A 17,797-nucleotide genomic window follows, 5' to 3' on the forward strand; every position below is an offset into this window, starting at 1 on the left:
AAAAGGCCTCTTTTTTGTTATTCTCATTGAAGAAATAAAAAAATTAATAAATATCCCTGAAATATTTCAAATTTTTCGTGAATTGGCGCCCATGTATTTAGCTATGCTCCAACGGCCTAATTGTTGCATCCTCTCCTGTATTTGTGTCATCATTTTTTCCTTTTATTCTTCCACTATTCATTTTCTCTCTCAACGGCACAATTTGTACATTACGTATTTTGCAAATTGTGACACTATTACAATCGAAACATTGTACTCAAAATAATGTAGAAAACGTTATTTCTTATCTGCAATATAGCACTTTCCAGTTTAGCAGATTAATTATTTTATTTTTCTTTCCGTCGTCAAGAACGGCCTAAACCTACAAGGAGACAATCACTTGTTCTTAGTATACTCAGGACTCATAGCTAAATCGACTCTCCTAAGACGATGATTGATCTCAAGCCTGAACGTTAAAAACATGCATGCAAATTTCCCAATTACAGGCAGGGGCGTAATTTGCTAAGGGGCAAGGGGGCATCTGCCCCTCCCAGACTTCGGTTTCTCTCCTATATCCAAGTTCCCCCCCCCCAAGTACACCACTGTTCACAGACCAAACACCATTAGTCGCTTTCAATAATTCTCTGTTATATTTTCCCTAATTTTGTTGCTAAAATGTTGTGTTTTCATCATATTTCGGTATTTTTTATTGGGATTAAACTGACTTCACTTCTTTGGTGTTGACGTTGTAACGCGTAAGTACCTGATTTTAGCTTTAAGAGAATAACCATTTTTTGTATCTTTATAGTCCTGCGCTGTCATGTTGTCAGGGGAGATCAGTTCCTCGCCTGTTTTTTTAACATACAATATCTACTTTTTATCTTATCCTCCCCTTGAAAACTTAATCGTCACGAAATTTTTCATATACCGACTATGTTCCATCTCTATGGCCCACACAGCGGGTCACTGCTGATTAGTCTCTCACTTCATACCTGATTAGTCTCGATTTATAAGTCTAATGCTAAGTAGGGGCCTCCTCCAGGTCTCTCAGCGCATAGGAGGCACGGACCAAGGGGGAAACTTGTCTCTGGGTTCCATAATAGAAATTGGGAGGCCCTCTCCTGTGGCCGTAAATACAGGTATAGGAGGAATAAGGCCCCTCATATGCACACTCAAGGGAGCTCACCAGCGTGTGCATACGTCTTGTGAGATACAAACCTTCTCCCAGTAATGGGTTCAATTGCATGGTGACGCAGAATACAATGGCGGGAGGATTCGTTATAGGAGGACAACTGCGGCAGGCCATAAGATCCACATCTATAGACAACGGCCTCTTCAAATGGCTGCCTCGGCCCTTTCAGGGTACATTTAAGACTGGAGATCTTGCGGTCAACTCTATCCCCACTTGATGAGTTGTGCCCCTGGAGGAAACTATAGCCTAGTAAACGACATAGCATTCACACATGATTCTGATTAATGGATAACTCTTCTGGGCTTGGTCTGTTCTGGAGGATGTTTTTCAGTAGTATCCCCCCTGTGAGCTTAAGGGCCCAGATACCCCCCACTCTTTTCTTCCTTAGAGATTTAAGAACATTAAGCTTTTACCGCTATAGATGGTTACATGTTTTATTTTCCAGCAACACATTTTTCAGCTTCAAAGCAGTTTTCCATTGATTTTATGAAATTTATTTCTGATGTATAAAAATCGAACGTGAGACCCAGGATTTTTATGGTAAAAGAACGGCACATTACTGTCCCCCGCCAGGGCCACAAGCTCCTCTCCGGGCCCCCGTGTCCCCAATGCCCCCTCCAAATTTTCCACCCCCCTCAATGTTTTTTCTTGATTTTTATGAATTTGATCGTATTTTGAATGGGGGGCCTTAATTTCTAGAATTTGGTCATAATTTTATGAATTCGTCGGGATTTCTATGTATTGGTCATAATTTTTAGAGGCTTGCGATGATTTCTACAGTTTGGTCTTGATTTCTATGGTTTGGTCCTGATTTCTATGTTTTGATCTGGATTTCTAAGGTTTGCTGTGATTTTTATGAACTTGTCTGGATTTCTATGCATTGGTTATGATTTCTATGAATGCCCTTGAATTTCCATGCATTGAGTATCACTTCTGTAAGATTTTTCTGGATTTCTAAGGACCGGTCATGTTTTCTACAGTTTTTTCTTGATGTCTCTGGTTTGGTCTAGATTTCTAGGGTTGACCCTGACTTTTATGAACTTGTGTTAATTTCTCTGCATTGCTTAGGATTTCTGTGAATTCTTCTAGATTTCTATGCATTGGTTATAATTTTTATGAATTCGTCGGAATTTCTATGTATTGGTCATTATTTTTTTAGAGGCTTACCTTCATTTCTAGAGTTTGGTCTTGATTTATGTGGTTTGGTCTGGATTTCAATGGTTGGCCCTGATTACTTTAGTTTGGTCTTGGTTTTTATAAATTTGTCTGGATTTCAAGAGGATTGCCATGATTTCTACAGTTTGGTCTTGATTTCTATGGTTCGGTCTGAATATTTAGGGTTGCTCCTAATTTTATGAATACGTCTGGATCTCTATGCATTAGTAATGTATTTTATGAGTTTCCCTTATTTTCTATGCATTGATTATAATTTCTATGCAATTTTTCTAGATTCTTATGGACTGGTGATAATTTCTATACTTTTTACAAAACAGAAGAAACTTTAAAAGACGTTTTGAAGTGAAACATAACAAAACAGAAGAAACTTTAAAAAACACTTTTAAGATGAAATTTTACAAAATAGAAGACACTGAAAAAAAATTTGAAGGTTAAACGTAACAAAACAGAAAACACTTTGAAAAAAGTTTTTAAGGTGAAACGTAATGAAACATAAGACACTGAAAAACACTTTTAAGGTGAAAGGTAACAGAACAAAAGACGCTTTAAAAAAACTTTTAAAGTTAAACCTAACAAAACGGAAGACACTTTAAAAAAAAATTAAGGTGAAACATAACAAAACAAAAGACACTTTGACAAATAACTTTTAAAAAAATTAAGATGAAACGTGACAATATAGAAGACAATTTAAAAAAATAAGATGATACGTAACAAAACAGAAGACACTTTTGAAAAAACTTTTAAGGTGAAACATAACAAAACAGAAGACACTGACTAACTGATTAACTGGTATAAACTAAATTTAAATTACGTCCAATTGGGCCCAAACTGAGCCCAAATCAACCTAACTCAGAATGAGCTAACATAATGTAACCTAAGCGAAAAATCCACTGTGGTGTCATCTATGACTTGAAATCACTGCTTTTGATGAGCGCAATGTAAAGAAAAAAACACATGGAATTGTTAGGTTTCACCGTAAAAATTTTTCGTCTACGTGTCTTCTGCTGTGTTATGTTACACCTTGAAAGTTTTTTTTGTTAGGAGGGTCTTCTGTTTTGTTAGGTTTCACCTTAAAAGTTTTTTTTTTCAAAGTGTCTTCTGTTTTGTTACGTTTCAATGACGAATTTCATAAAAATCAAAACTTTTGAAATCATGGCCATCCTCCTGAAATCCGGTCAAATTCGTGAAAATCAAAATCGGACTATAGTAATAAGGGCCAACCCAAGAAATCCAGTCCAAATCATAGAAATCAAGACCTAACTGTAGAAATCAAGGCCAACGTATAAAAAATAATGACCAATACACAGTAATGCATGGCCAATACCATGACCAATGACTAATACATGACCAATACATAGAAATCCGGGCAAACTCAAAAAAATCAAAGCCTAGCTGTAGAAATCATGGTCAACACAAAAAATCCAGACCAAAGCAGAGACATCAAGAAAAAACTTTAGAAAATAAGACCGGGCCATAGAAATCCAGAAAAATCCCATAGAAATCATAATCAGTGCATAAAAATTCAGGGGAATGTATAGAAATCATAACAAATGCATAGATATCCAGACGAATTCATAAAAATCAGGGCCAACCCTAGAAATCTTGACCAAACCATAGAAATCAAAACTAAAATGTAGAAATCCTATCCAAACCCTAAAAGATTTATGACTAGTACATAGAAATCCCTACAAATTCATAAAATTAAGACCAAACTGTAGAATTTAAGGCCCTCCTCTTAAAATATGGACAAATTCATGAATCAAAACTTTTGAAATCATGGCCATCCTCCTGAAATCTGGACAAATTCGTGAAAATCAAAACCAAACTGTAGAAATTAGGGCCAACCCTAGAAATCCAGTGCAAATCATAGAAATCAAGTCCAAACTGTAGAAATCAGGGCCAACGTATAAAAAATAATGACCAATACACAGAAATGCATGGCCAATACCATGACCAATGATTAATACATGATCAATGCATAGAAATCCGGGCAAATATCATGGTCAACTCAAAAAATCCAGACCAAACCAGAGACATCGAGACAAAATTGTAGAAAATAAGACCGGGCCATAGAATTCCAGAAAAATTCTATATAAATCACAATCAGTGCACACAAATTCAGGGGAATGTATAGAAATCATAATAAATGCATAGAAATCCGAACGAATTCATAAAAATCAGGGCAACCCTAGAAATCTAGACAAACTATAGAAATCAAGACCAAACCATAGAAATCAAGACCAAGCCTAGCTCTAAAATACTTATGACAAATACATAAAGATCCCAACAAATTCATAAACTTAAGACCAAATTGTAGAAATGAAGGCCCTCCTCTTAAAATCCGGACAAATTCATAAAAATCAAGAGAAAACACTGGGGAGGGATTAAGAACTTGGGAATTATTGGGAGACTGGAGGGGGACATAAGGCCTGGAGGGGTACTTGGAAGCTTGGTAGGGGAATTCGTGCCCTTTTGGGGGAAGGGGATCCAGGAGGGGAACTAAGGGGCCCAAACTTAGGTGCAAGTCCCGGTAATGGATGTGCAAGTCATCATGAAATGGATACCTGACCGGTTGTTGTCATTGCAATTTTTTGGAGATCGAAACAAGTTTCGTTAATCCTAAAAAGAATATATCTGTCCAGCAAGCATCTCAAATCACTGTGGTATGCAAACTCATTGAAGTGGTGCCAAAAAAAGGTGCCCATAAAACAATCGCTGACACTCACCAAAAGTCCAAATGAGAAATCAATTGTGCAAATAACTTATTACGAAATTGTGAAGCTTAAAATCAGTTGGCCAGTGTACCATAAACAATACATTGATTACTTGGAATAAATTTCTAAGAACAAAAATATCATCAATGATTTGTTGGCTCAGTCGAGTCATGTGTTATTCTTTTATCATGGGAAATTATGGGTCCCACGTTCGATTCATGCATAAGACATAAATTTCATAAAATCAATGGGAAACTGGTTAGAAGCTAAAAAATGTTTCATTAGAAAAGAAAAAATGTCACCATCTATAGCTATAGTTAACAATAACGTCATCAATGATTTTGGTCATCTAGATAGCAGCATTGGTTAAATCGCTGCTAAACCTCTTTCATGCTCCTAAACTCCTATGGAAGAAAAGAGTAGAGAGTACTTGGCCGCTTAAACTCACAAGGGGGATACTACTGCTTTAGGGCTGAAAAACCTCTTCGTAGCTAATTTATCTCCTATGGGTCCCCTCCCGTAGTAGCATAATATTTAAGAAATATGAATATATAATGAGTCGGAGGTAATAGGCTTGAGACTATCTGTGCAGGCTTCCGAATCTTGTTAATAGAAGAGTATCGCCAAGTCCTGAAAAACAATGTTGTGACCACGATGGGTCCACGATTGTACAAAGCCTCCATTCATACTAGAGCTCCCAAGGACTTCTTGCTGTCGGGTTCTAAGCCGACTTAAGTGCTTTGATTTAGACTTGAAAAGATGTGTTGCTCCCGTCCTTTACTGCTATCCGGGACCATTGCTTTTCATGAGGCCAAAATAACTTCAATGATTTAAAGAACATGAAAATTGGAACTTGGAATGCTACGACGTTAAAAAATAGCTATCATATCTACATTTTGTCTGACGAATTCAGACAATTCGAACTGGACTTATTAGGAGTTTCAGAAACTCACATTTCAGGGATAGGAAGTATGAAATTGGGTGATATAGAATTTATTTATTCAGGCAGGAAGGATGGGGCACATAGACAAGGAGTAGAGCTCAGGATGAATCAGGAAGCTGTTAAGTCTTGTTTAGGCTGGAAAGGTATTAATAATAGATTACTAATTACTCGTTTCGTAACTAAAAAGTTCTGTGTATCAGTTGTATCCCCCTGTAGAACCAACTGACAGAGATACTAGTGAGTCAGAAGAATTTTACTTTCAGGAGCAATTAGACGGGATTCCCGGTAGAAACGTAGTATTTTTATGAGGAAATTTTAACGCCCAGGTCGGTAGAAACAGGGACAGATGGTATCCTAGCCTAGGTAGATTTTGTGTAGGAAAGGAAAATAGCAATGAATACAGACTGTTGCGATTTTGTAGGTATAACAATCTAGTTATAACCAATACGGTGTTTGGTCAAAAATTGGCCCATAAGTTAGCATGGTATTCTTGTGATGGTAACACAACAAACCTTATTGATTATGTTATTGTAAACCGAAGACTGGCAGGATCGATACAAAATACTAGGGTATATAGGAGTGCTGTTATTGATTTTAAAAGTAAAGATCGCCATCTGGTGGTGTCTAGGGTATATTGAAAGTTTGGAAGGGTAACTACCTTCCGGGAAGTTATGATTTTAGTGGAGTCCAGGATGAGAATTTGAGAGACACTTTCTAGGATCATTGGAATACTAAGCTAGAGAGTTCAGAATTTGCTAATGAGGAGGAACAATGGAACTATAGCAAAGCAAAGCAATTCGAGATGTTGCTGATGGTGTCTTAGGGAAGAAAGTTAGGACTACAGCTAGGAACATTAATGAAAAAGCTCTGTGTTTAATAAAGAGAAGAGGTTTGTACAAGAATCATCTGATTGATAGATCGCATGAAAACAAAAGGAATGTGAAGAAAGTGGAGAAAACATTAAAATACGAACTAAGGAGGTGTGAGGTGAAGACCATGGATGAAATTGCCGAGGATCTGGTAAATGTAGCTAGACGGCATAATAGTAAAATGTTGTATTGGCATCTTAATAAATTGAGTGGGATTTATCAATCTAGACTTGTCTCGGTTAAAGATAGGAATGGGGTGCAATTAGTGATAAGGAAAGAGTTAAGTAGAGATGGGCAGAACATTTTAGAATATATTAAACAGAGATAGAGTTGCAGAAAAAGATATATAGGAAAATGAAAAGGTTTGTGATACCTTGGATATGAAGGATGATTTTTTTTGTGCGGAAGAATTAGCGACGATGCCAAAGGATTAAAAAATAATAAGGCCCCCGATGATGATAGCGTGGTAAATGATTTTCTTAAATATGGTGGGTCTGAGGTTATAAATAAGTTACTGAAGATTACAAATATGATTTTTAAGAAAAGGGGGTGGTAATGAGCTGATCTAGGCGTGGTAATTATTGAGGCATTAGTCTGGTCTCTTTAGGTAACAACTCACTTAATAATATGATACTTTTTAGACTGAGAGATTCTGTAGAAAAAGTTTTAAAAGAAGAACAGTGCAGTTTTAGGAAAGGTAGAGGATAAACTCGGAGTATGGCACTAAATCTTTGTGATCTTATTATTCGCACTTTGGGATAGCTGTTTGAAAATCTCTGTTTGAATGCATTGATCTGTATTCACATGAACCTATCTTTTCCAATTTGGTGTTAATAAACGTTGTCAGCTATCCCACGGACGCAATTTTTTTTACTTCTTGAATCTCTAAATAGTGATGAATCGTAGTGAAAGGTGAAAGGGGTATATAAAAACTACCTACCAATAACAGGATGATCTTTATCTCAAAAATATTCAATTTAGCAATTGCCAATCTTTGACAATGTAGCACGTTAGTAGATTATCCAATAAGTTTGTATTATAAACTGCCATTTGAGGCATTGAATCAATATGATAGGTTTATTCCTTTCCACGTTTATGAAATTTTAACTTCCAAAGGAGAAGCAATGTAGATTCAAAGCCCGTTTCGGGGGAAGTCATTTAACACTAATTGATGAAGCTACGACAAAATGTGTAAAGTTTTTCTGTTTATTCTCCCTTATCACCCTGCCTTAGTATTTCGTAAATTAATTCACCTTTTGGTATTAATCATGAAAAGAAAAGAGAAAAATATATGAAAACACATATTAAGATAAAAACAATTTACAGCATGGACATGAAAATCATGTGACCATAGACAGTAATTGAGGCATTTTTAATCAAATTTCTGTGGATACAACGTTCTTTACCATGGATATATGCATAGAGAATAAGGTGGGACATGTCTCGGAAACACACAAAATGGGTAAGAAAAAAAAGTTTAAACAAGTCACAGCTTTAGCCCAGAAATAGCTCTCACTAGTTTACGTCCCATATTCTCTTGTTGCTCAATGGTTTTTGGCGAAATCTTCGAAAAAAAAAAGATGATAAAAAGTTGAACCGACTAAACGTTATGCTTTTATTGACAAACTGTCCAGGGTTGTCAGCTGGTCACAAAGGAGATCAATTAAATAACTAGTTCATTGGAAATACCGATACAATATTTTTGGCCCAAAAGACTAGATTCGTTTTTCTTGCGATTCTCAAATTATTTTTGAACTGAATTTCTCACCAATGCAAGCCATACCAAGAATACCAAGTATGGACGGAAAATTCTGTGTCATCTTTTCTTTCAAAAAATAAGAAAAAAATTATTGAATTCCTTCAGAGTTCGCTGAATAAATTTACTGCAATGAGCCCGTACATATAAGCAAAGTCAAATTAACCTTAAGAGTTAATTTTCAGGTTTAATATTTGCCAATTCTCTACCCCTCTTGAAATGCAAGTAAAAGTTATGAACGTTTGTGATTATCCTTGCTTTTTTTATATTTTTAAAAACTTTTTTTAGTTTGCCATCTACGTCTTTTGCTTTATTTCAATTTTTGGTGATACAAAACATATGGCAGAAATGACTAGCTCGTGAACTATTCACACAAACATAATTGAAATCGTGGCACCCATGCTAAATAATTCCTTTTTATTTCTAAAAATTTTGTTTATACTGAAGCTCAAATAATACTTCACAACGAGACAATTTGAAGTGAAAACAACTATGTTCTTATTTGTGGCAACTTCTGTTTGGTTTTTAAGAACAGTTTTATTATCCATTGTACAATTCAATAGCTCGAATCGAATTCTGCCAGTCGATGTTGCTGGAAATTCTATTGGGTTATCGTCAATTCATCTTCAAATTGATTTAAAAGGCATTAATGAACAGCTTATTGCAAGAAATAAGCACAAAAACTGTGTAAACCCGCATATTCAGCAACTTTTATATAGCCCAGGGCCATATCCAGCCCAATTAGAGGGGCTGGAATATATTTTTTGAAAGTAAGTATATCCAGAACACATAAGTGCGTGTTCTGCTACGAGATAGTGAATTAGCATAAAAATGCTAAATTAAAAAAAAAACATTACGAACTAACCGTTTTCAAAATCATTGAAAATAATTAGTTTTAATTGTTAACCTTCTGCCATCTATAAATATATAAAATGCTATAGTTTTATTCATATAGACAATTTCATTTGAGGCAGTTTCCAAAGAATGAGTACTGGAGATAAAAAATTTCAGGACCTATTTAAGCAATTTTTTAAAACAAACACTAGAGCTTCGTCTACTGCTACAGGTACTCTGATAACTAGTGCTAGAATTTTGCTTTAGCGATTGTTGACAGTTGGTGTAATTAGGTCAGAGGTTGCTTTTACTTACAAACTGGATTGTAAATACCTAGGTCACTCCACTAACAATTTTGATTATGAAAATGCTGTTTTACTAAATGTCAAGATAGCGAACTCATGATCAAGATTTTGGTTCAATAATCCCACCTTATACACTCCTTTATTCTACAAATAGCCTAGCTTGAACCATCTGGTTTGCCAATTGAAAAAGCAAAAGCCTTTGGTTGGAATGTGGGTTGCCCTTTAAACTTGGCATGGGCCATAAATGACCCTTACGCCCAGGCCACATTATGGTTACATTTGTCTATAAAATCAAAACTAGAATTACACATAACTTCATCACTTTTTATGCATTGGTCAATGGTTTTAGAAAATTCTAGTTTAGTGACTTTTGGCTGTCTCAGAAAGGGGTTAGGTTAGGAAGATAAAACTTTCAGGGATGGGCCTAAAGGCTAAAGTATATCATGGTAAGGTATATTGAAGTACCTACCTCCACTCCCTCTACAGTGTCATGACCTTTAAGAATATGTGTGTTTTAGAAGTGAAATCTTGCAAAATAGATCTTCTGCTTGAACAGATTAAAAAAAAAATGTTTTCAGCTTCACAACTTTGCTCAATCCCAATTTATAAGATTTTAAAGACATGCAAATGCATTTCCTTAACTTTGAAAAAAAACAACAACATTGATATGACTCAGAATTCTACTCAAATAAGAGGAGTTGCATTTTTCAGAACTAAAAGCAGAGAAAAGGCAAATGGTAACTGAAAATTAAGGTAAAATGTTGTTTTGTCAAAATTTCAATAGATATAGACCTGCCATGTAGGCAAATTTTAGGACCCCCAAGAGAGAGAAGGAGTAGAGGTGAGTATTTTAAATTACCTTCCCAGGATAGCCTATACTTTGGTTAGATTCTAGTCCATTGACTTCTATCTATCTTGGAAAGTTGTTGGGCTAGAGAATTGAAACTTCTGGGGATGTGTCTACAGGCTAAAGTATATCCCAGGAAGTTATTTTGAGATCCCCAACTATACCCCTTCCCCCTCCTCTATATGATGCAGTTTTTTGTGCATTATAGCTTATATTCTGGTCAAATTTGATCCTATATTACTATTAAAAGTGTAAATCCTTGCTTACCTTAGACAAATTCAACTTTTCACTGTTTTTTAAGCTACTATATTCCATAATTAGTTCACCAGCATTGAAAAACAATTATTACCTTTTATGGTATAGTTCAAAATGGAATGTAGGCATTTAAACACACCCCCTGTTTGAAACATCTTATCTTTAAATGGCTTTTCACAGGGGTAATATGGATAAGACTTTGAACTTTTAAGGGGCTTCTCACTCAAAATTATCATTTGTTGCTACAATTGGGTAATGTTTATGTTATATGTGTGTCAATAACATTTGTTTTGTAAATCATAACAGCATAGAGAAAGTCAATTTCAAGGAGGCACACTCATGCCTCTTTAAAGAGGCGAACCATGACAATGTTAAGTGATCTTCGGTTCCAGTGGTTGCAGAGGGATGGGGAGGGATGCATTTCGTAGCCGAGCTCCAACTAAGAAACCTGCCAAATTTCATCCCCCTCCAACTTTTCCTTCATGGGGAAAATCTGGCTGAAAGTTTCAACCCACCAACCCCAGCCCCCCTTTAATGTTGTCCGATTGGGCTGAAATTCACAAGTTAAGGTCCCCTAGGGCCCAGGAGCTTATCCGCGAAAGTTCAGCTCAATCCGATAACTCCTTCCCTGTTTTCCAGAAACCATGCATAGCCGCTTTATGTTCATATTCTTTTTTTTCTGCCATGCCTACAGGTCACAGCCAACATCGGATCTGGGTGTACAAAGACTCATTTGACATGGAATTCTCCAAGTAATTTGCCTGGAAAGTTTCATTGGAAGATCTTAACCCCCCGATTTTCTAGCTTAGAAAAACCCATTTCCCCATTGAAGGTAAAATTTTCTATTGTAATAACATCACCTGTTTGAAAAATTCTTACACTAACAGCAGCTTGGCGCAGCAGAAGCATGCTGGTCCCATAACCCAGAGGTCGGTGGATCAAAACCGCTAGCTGCTAACTTTTTAAAATTTGTAAAATTAGGTAATTTTGTCAGTTTGAATTTATTGATACAGAAAGGGAGAAAATAAACATGGAAACATGTGATCAGAATTACATACTGGAATGTTCACAAGAATTCATACTGAAGCAGGGGTAAGGCTTGATGGAAGCAAGTTAAATGAACCATTTAAATTGATTTCCTAATTGAAGTGGTTGGTGAAATTTTCTATTGTAATAACTTGTTTGATAACAAGTATAACAGGAGCTTGGCGCAGCAGAAGCACGCTGGGCCCATAAACCGGAGGTGAGTGGGTAAAAACCACTAGCTGCTAAATTTTTAATTAAGCTGCTAAACTATTAAACTTATCAAAATTAGATAATTTTGTCAGTTTGAATTTATTGATACAGAAAGTGAGAAAATAAACATGGAAAATTATTATTAAATTACGTCCACCATGGATTGTAGGAAAACGTACAGAAATAATATGAAAAAAACTTCGTTTTCTTAAAGAGTTAAAGAGGCTGCATCCCAAAGTTGAACCTTAAAATGTACAGGAATTAGGAGAGGCAGTTGGGGGGCTGCCGCCCCCCCAAACCCCCCGCTTTTAAAGACTCTTTTGTACGGGCTTTTTGTTGTGGGGGGCTGCCGCCCCCCTCAGCCCCCGCTCTTGGCTTCGGAAAGGCCCTATTTTAATTGACAAAAAAATTTAAATGAATGAATAATGGAATAACTTCGAAAAATGTTAAACACAAGAGGACAGGAGAACCATTGCGCTGAAACTATAAATTAGTAACAATGAAGTTGACCACTCCATTTACATTTTAACATAATTATTGAAACTGTTTCCCAGACACATAGCACACAAGCTAAGAGCTGGGGGTTTGTTGGTGTACAACAAAGAACCTGTACAAAAGAGTCTTTAAAAGCGGGGGGTTTGGGGGGTGGCAGCCCCCCAACTGCCTCTCCTAATTCCTGTACGTTTTAAGGTTCGACTTTGGGATGCAGCCTCTTTAACTCTTTAAGAAACGAAGTTTTTTTCGTATTATCTTCAAGAAGGCCCAATAATGATTAGGAGGTGTAAAATGCTTTTGAAAATATTGCAGGGGGGGAATCTGTCATTCTTTTTCAAAGAAGACACAAATAAAGGCATTTTCAATGAAAATATAAAAAAAAAATCTAGAGGGGGAGTATGGGGCAGTTCCCTTGTCCCTCCTGTAATTGACACCACTGGTCTCAGATTTCTGTTTTGCCTCTCTTCAAGTTTTTTAAGAATCATTATTGAGCGCAATCAACAGAACAACAGAATTTGCGATCACTATATGTCACTTGGCTAATATCAAGTGCCATAAAAATGGATTATTCAAGTGAAAACAAAGAAGTAACATTAAATTTTTCAAAAATTTCTCACAAATATATTAAAAATAAGAATACCAAATTACCTTATAACTTCATCAAAAGCTCCTTTCAGATCCTGGAAAGCTGCTCTGGCTTCCAGGGGAATTGTTATGTCACTTGTAATTACCTTTCCATGTGTCATCCAGTATTTAAAAGAGTAATTAATGTGGAGTTCAAATATTGAGAAGACTGTTTGTTTTAATGAGAATGTAAATATGTGGGAGGTTGTGAGAAAATTAATACAATCTTTTCCCGTTAAATTCAAATAGGCTAGGAAAAAACAAGCCGTATCCAGGAGCGCTAAAGGGTATGTACCCCCTGTCTGAAACCTTTCTCCGACTTGTAAAAACGTAACAAAACGAATATAAACAAGTCTTTCATGCATTTCATAGTTTTTGTTTTATAAAGATTCCTCAAAAAATTCTTTAATACCCCTTCCCCCTTGGAAATTTCCTGGATACCACCCTATGAAAGAGATTTAGAAATGTGAAAAATACCAGTTTTCAAATTTTAAGGGGTGTGTAACATTTCTAAATCTTCTATATTGGTAAAACGCCAACAATTGGGAGAAGGGATTGTTGAAACACAAATATTCAATCAACAAAGTCATAGTTTGCACCAAAGGCCCAAGAATTTTGATTCTACCTTGGCCCAACACGTCCACAATAACCCTCACCACTTCATTTTGTGTGAAAACACTTCCATTATTCAGAGGTCCTTGTCGAAATATTTGCTTGATTTTTGTCTTCATATTTTGCTACTGGCTGACAAAATTCTCATTTTCTCAACTATTTGATTTTTTTCATTAATTATATATTTTCCTTTCCTGGTTTCTCACAAAACATTGAGCTTTAAATATTATAGGAATGTGTTGAAGCTTGTCTTAAGTTTAATATGGTTCTTTACTTTCCTTTGTAAAACTTCTTTTCTGGATGGTTGTGTTGTAATTAATGTTTATTAAGGGCTTATTTTTGGCTTATTTTGATAATTTTAAATATATATTTATAAAACTATGGTTTAAATTAAATAAAAAACAAGTGTTTTTAACTGAAAGTAAGGAGAACTTAAAATGAACAGAAATTACTCCTTATATGAAAAGGCCTTTTCCTCCTTAACACCCACTCTTTACGCTAAAGTTTTTTACTGTTTTAAAGAGTAAAGTTAACAGAAAGTGTCAAACTTTAGCGTAAAAAGCGGGGCGTTGAGGAGGAAAAACCCCTTTCATATACAGAGTAATTTCTGTATAAGCATCTATATTAAGCATCTCAGACATAAGATCTTTCTACATATCAAGTTTCATTAAGATCCGACCACCCTATTTGCAAGATAAAGATACCTCAATTTTCCGTCTTCCAAGATTTCCGGTTTCCCCATCCAACTCCCCTCAATGCCACTGGATCTGGTTGGAATTTAAAATAGGAGCTCTGAAGCACAAGATCCTTCTAAATATCAAACTTCATTAAGATCTGATCACCCATTCATAAGTTACAAATACATCTTTCTAATTTTTTCAAATTAACCCTCCCCCAAAGAGAGCGTATCCTTTACGGTAATGTCAATTACATATTTAGGACTTGTGCTTATTTTTCCCACTAAATTTCTGTTTCGCCTCTCTTCAGGTTTCTAAGAATTGTTATTGGGCCTTCTTGAAGAAATTGACTTTCTCTATGCTGCTATGATTTACAAAATAAATGTTATTGACACACATATAACATAAACCTTACCCAATTGTAGCAACGATAATTTTGAATGAGAAGCCCCTTAAAAGTTCAAAGTTTTATCTGTATTACCCCTGTGAAAGGCCATATAAAGATAAGACGTTTCAAACAGGGGGTGCATTTAAATGCCTAAATTCAATTGTGAACTATACCATAAAAGGTAATAATTGTTTTCAATGCCAGTGAACTAATTATGGAATGTAGTAGCTTAAAAAACAGTGAAAAGTTGAATTTAGGTTGAATTAGTTGAATTTAAAGTTGAATTAGTAATATAGGATCAAATTTGACCAAAATATAAGCTGTAATGCACAAAAAACTGCGTTATATAGAGGAGGGGGAAGGGGTATAGTTAGGGATCTCAAAATAACTTTCTGGGATATACTTTAGCCTGTAGGCACATCCCTGAAAGTTTCAATTCTCTAGCCCAACAACTTTCCAAGATAGCAAGAAGTCAATGGACTAGAATTTTACCTATACTTTAGCCTATAGACCCATCCCTGAAAGTTTCATTTTCCTAACCTAAACCCTTTCCAAGATAGCCAATAGTCACTAAACTTGAATTTTACCAAGTATTGTTCAAATTTCGACCATGAAATTCTAATTAACTAAACAAATTCAATTTTTAAGGCATAATATTTTAAGCCAGAAAATACAGCCTAAAAGCTTAGAGCAGTGTTTTTTTTCTATCTTTAATAAGAACCTAGTAGATACAAGCTTCTCAAACCAATTCCTTGCAAAATTATGGGATTAAAATCAAGAATAAGGTAAACATGCACTTTACAAAATAATTTAGTTAGGATAAAATCGAACATACCATTTAATGCTATATTCATGCTATTCCATAGTTAAATGCATACCAGTGGGTGGCATTTGATGTTAAGGTAAATCTTTAGTTTCATCACAAGCTGTCTAAATTGCCTAATACTGCATATAGCAAGATTCTGATGATTGTATATTATTTCTTTGTCATTATTAGAGAAGTGTATCCAATTTTTAGCTTTCTAAAATCCCCCTCCAACAAGACTAAAAATTTATAAAGTGGGCTTGCTTTTAGGTAGCATTACCTATAGAGCAAAGTGTATTAGTCAATGAGTCCTGCAGGCAACAGGGCTAGGTTTGTATTCTATATTTATGCAACAAAAAGTGATAAAACTAAAAAAAAAAGATCTCAAACAAGGTTTATTGATTAAATATAGAATACAGACCTTGCCGTGCTGCCTGCAGGGCTCATGGACTAATGCACTTAGTAGATCTTAATTTACTCCAAAGTGCAAATTAATGTAATGGTTGTCTTTAAGGCAAATTATATTTTGAGTCCTTGAAGGGCATAAAATAATGCTCTAGAAGGGCTAAGAATAACCCATAGTAACCAAATGTTTAAAATACGTTTCTAAAAAAATGCTGGCTGGTGATAAAAATTGCCATGTACTGCTGATTTGGGAATGGTAATTATTATTTTCCTTAGTGTTATTAGGCCTTGTGAGATGTTATTTTGAAAGCAAATTTGCAGAAATTTTAGAAACAGCTAGAAATCCCTCATAAATGACATAATTCTCAAGGTGTTTCAGGCTTTTTTTGAAAACTACTACAAAATTGTCATTCCTGAATCAACTACAAATGGCAATTTTTCCTCACTTGAAAGTTTTTTAGAAAAGTGCTTTTAAACTTTGGTTAATATGGAATGTTATACTTTTCCGTTCAAAATAGAATTTCCTTGAGAAAAATTATTAAACTATGAAAAAGCATAAGAAAAGGCACCATGTAATGTATTCACTTTTGTCCCAGCTAAATTATGTTGAAAACTACAAATTTGCCAAGGATAAACCCATATTGTTTTTAAAACTTGTCTTTTTTCAATAGGTATGACAATAGGCTTTATTTGATTTTTGGATAACCCCAGAGAACAACCACTCTTCTTTAGAGAGCACTTTAGTGTTTTCTTCCTACTATAAGTAGGGCTCATGCTATTTGATCTCTCAATCAATGCTCTGTCCAAATATCATAAAGTCTGATTAATAGAATATATTTCATAATATAAAGTAAAAATTTCATCAGTAGTGTTTTTTTTTGTTGTTGTGCATTTAGCCTACAGTTATATCTCAGTCAATTAGGAAGGAAAGTATAGGTAAACACAGGTCAAAGCTGGTAACTTGCAGCCTCTCCCATGGGGACTGCGGGGGAGTAAGTCGTCCCTAAAGACATAGTTATTAGGTTTCGATTATGGTGAATAAAATGGCTATCTTAGAATTTTGATCTGGTGACTTTGGGGGAAAATGAGCGTGAGAGGGGGCCTAGGTGCCCTCCAATTTTTTTGGTTACTTAAAAAGGGCACTAGAACTTTTAATTTCCGTTAGAATGAGCCGTCTCGAGACATTCTAGGACCACTCAGTCGATACGATAATCCCTGGGGAAAAAAAACAACAACAACAAAAAAAAAACAAATAAACACACATCCATGATCTGTCTTCTGGCAAAAAATGCGAAATTGCACATTTTTGTAGATTGGAGCTTGAAACTTCTACATCAAGGTTCTCTGATACGCTGAATCTGATGGTGTGATTTTCGTTAAGATTGTATGACTTTTAGGGAGTGTTTCCTCCTATTTTCTAAAATGAGGCTAATTTTCTCAGGCTTGTAACTTTTGATAGGTATAACTGATCTTGATAAAACTTATATATTTAAAATCAGGATTAAAATGCGATTCTTTTGATGTAACTATTGATATCAAAATTCCATTTTTTAGAGTTTTGGTTACTATTGAGCCAGGTCACTCCTTACTACAGTTTGTTACCACAAACTGTTTGATGATTCTAAAAATTCCCAATACCTATAATAGCTTCAGTAACCATCTGTAGTCCAGACCTAGGCTATTAA

At 35.3% G+C, this 17,797-nt stretch overlaps 1 protein-coding gene across 1 annotated transcript in view; it reads left to right on the plus strand.

Moving 5' to 3' along the window:
• Positions 1 to 9,574: 9,574 nt before the first annotated feature.
• LOC136030036 (tuberin-like) overlaps positions 9,575 to 17,797 on the plus strand; it is a 142,291-nt gene continuing 134,068 nt past the window's right edge. Inside the window, exon 1 of the mRNA XM_065708653.1 lies at positions 9,575 to 9,695. Within this exon, the coding sequence (XP_065564725.1) occupies positions 9,614 to 9,695 (82 nt within the window). The 5' untranslated portion in view covers positions 9,575 to 9,613. The remainder of the gene's footprint in view (positions 9,696 to 17,797) is intronic.

Source organism: Artemia franciscana, chromosome 8 (assembly GCF_032884065.1).
Source record: "Artemia franciscana chromosome 8, ASM3288406v1, whole genome shotgun sequence".
NCBI classification, from domain to species: domain Eukaryota; kingdom Metazoa; phylum Arthropoda; class Branchiopoda; order Anostraca; family Artemiidae; genus Artemia; species Artemia franciscana.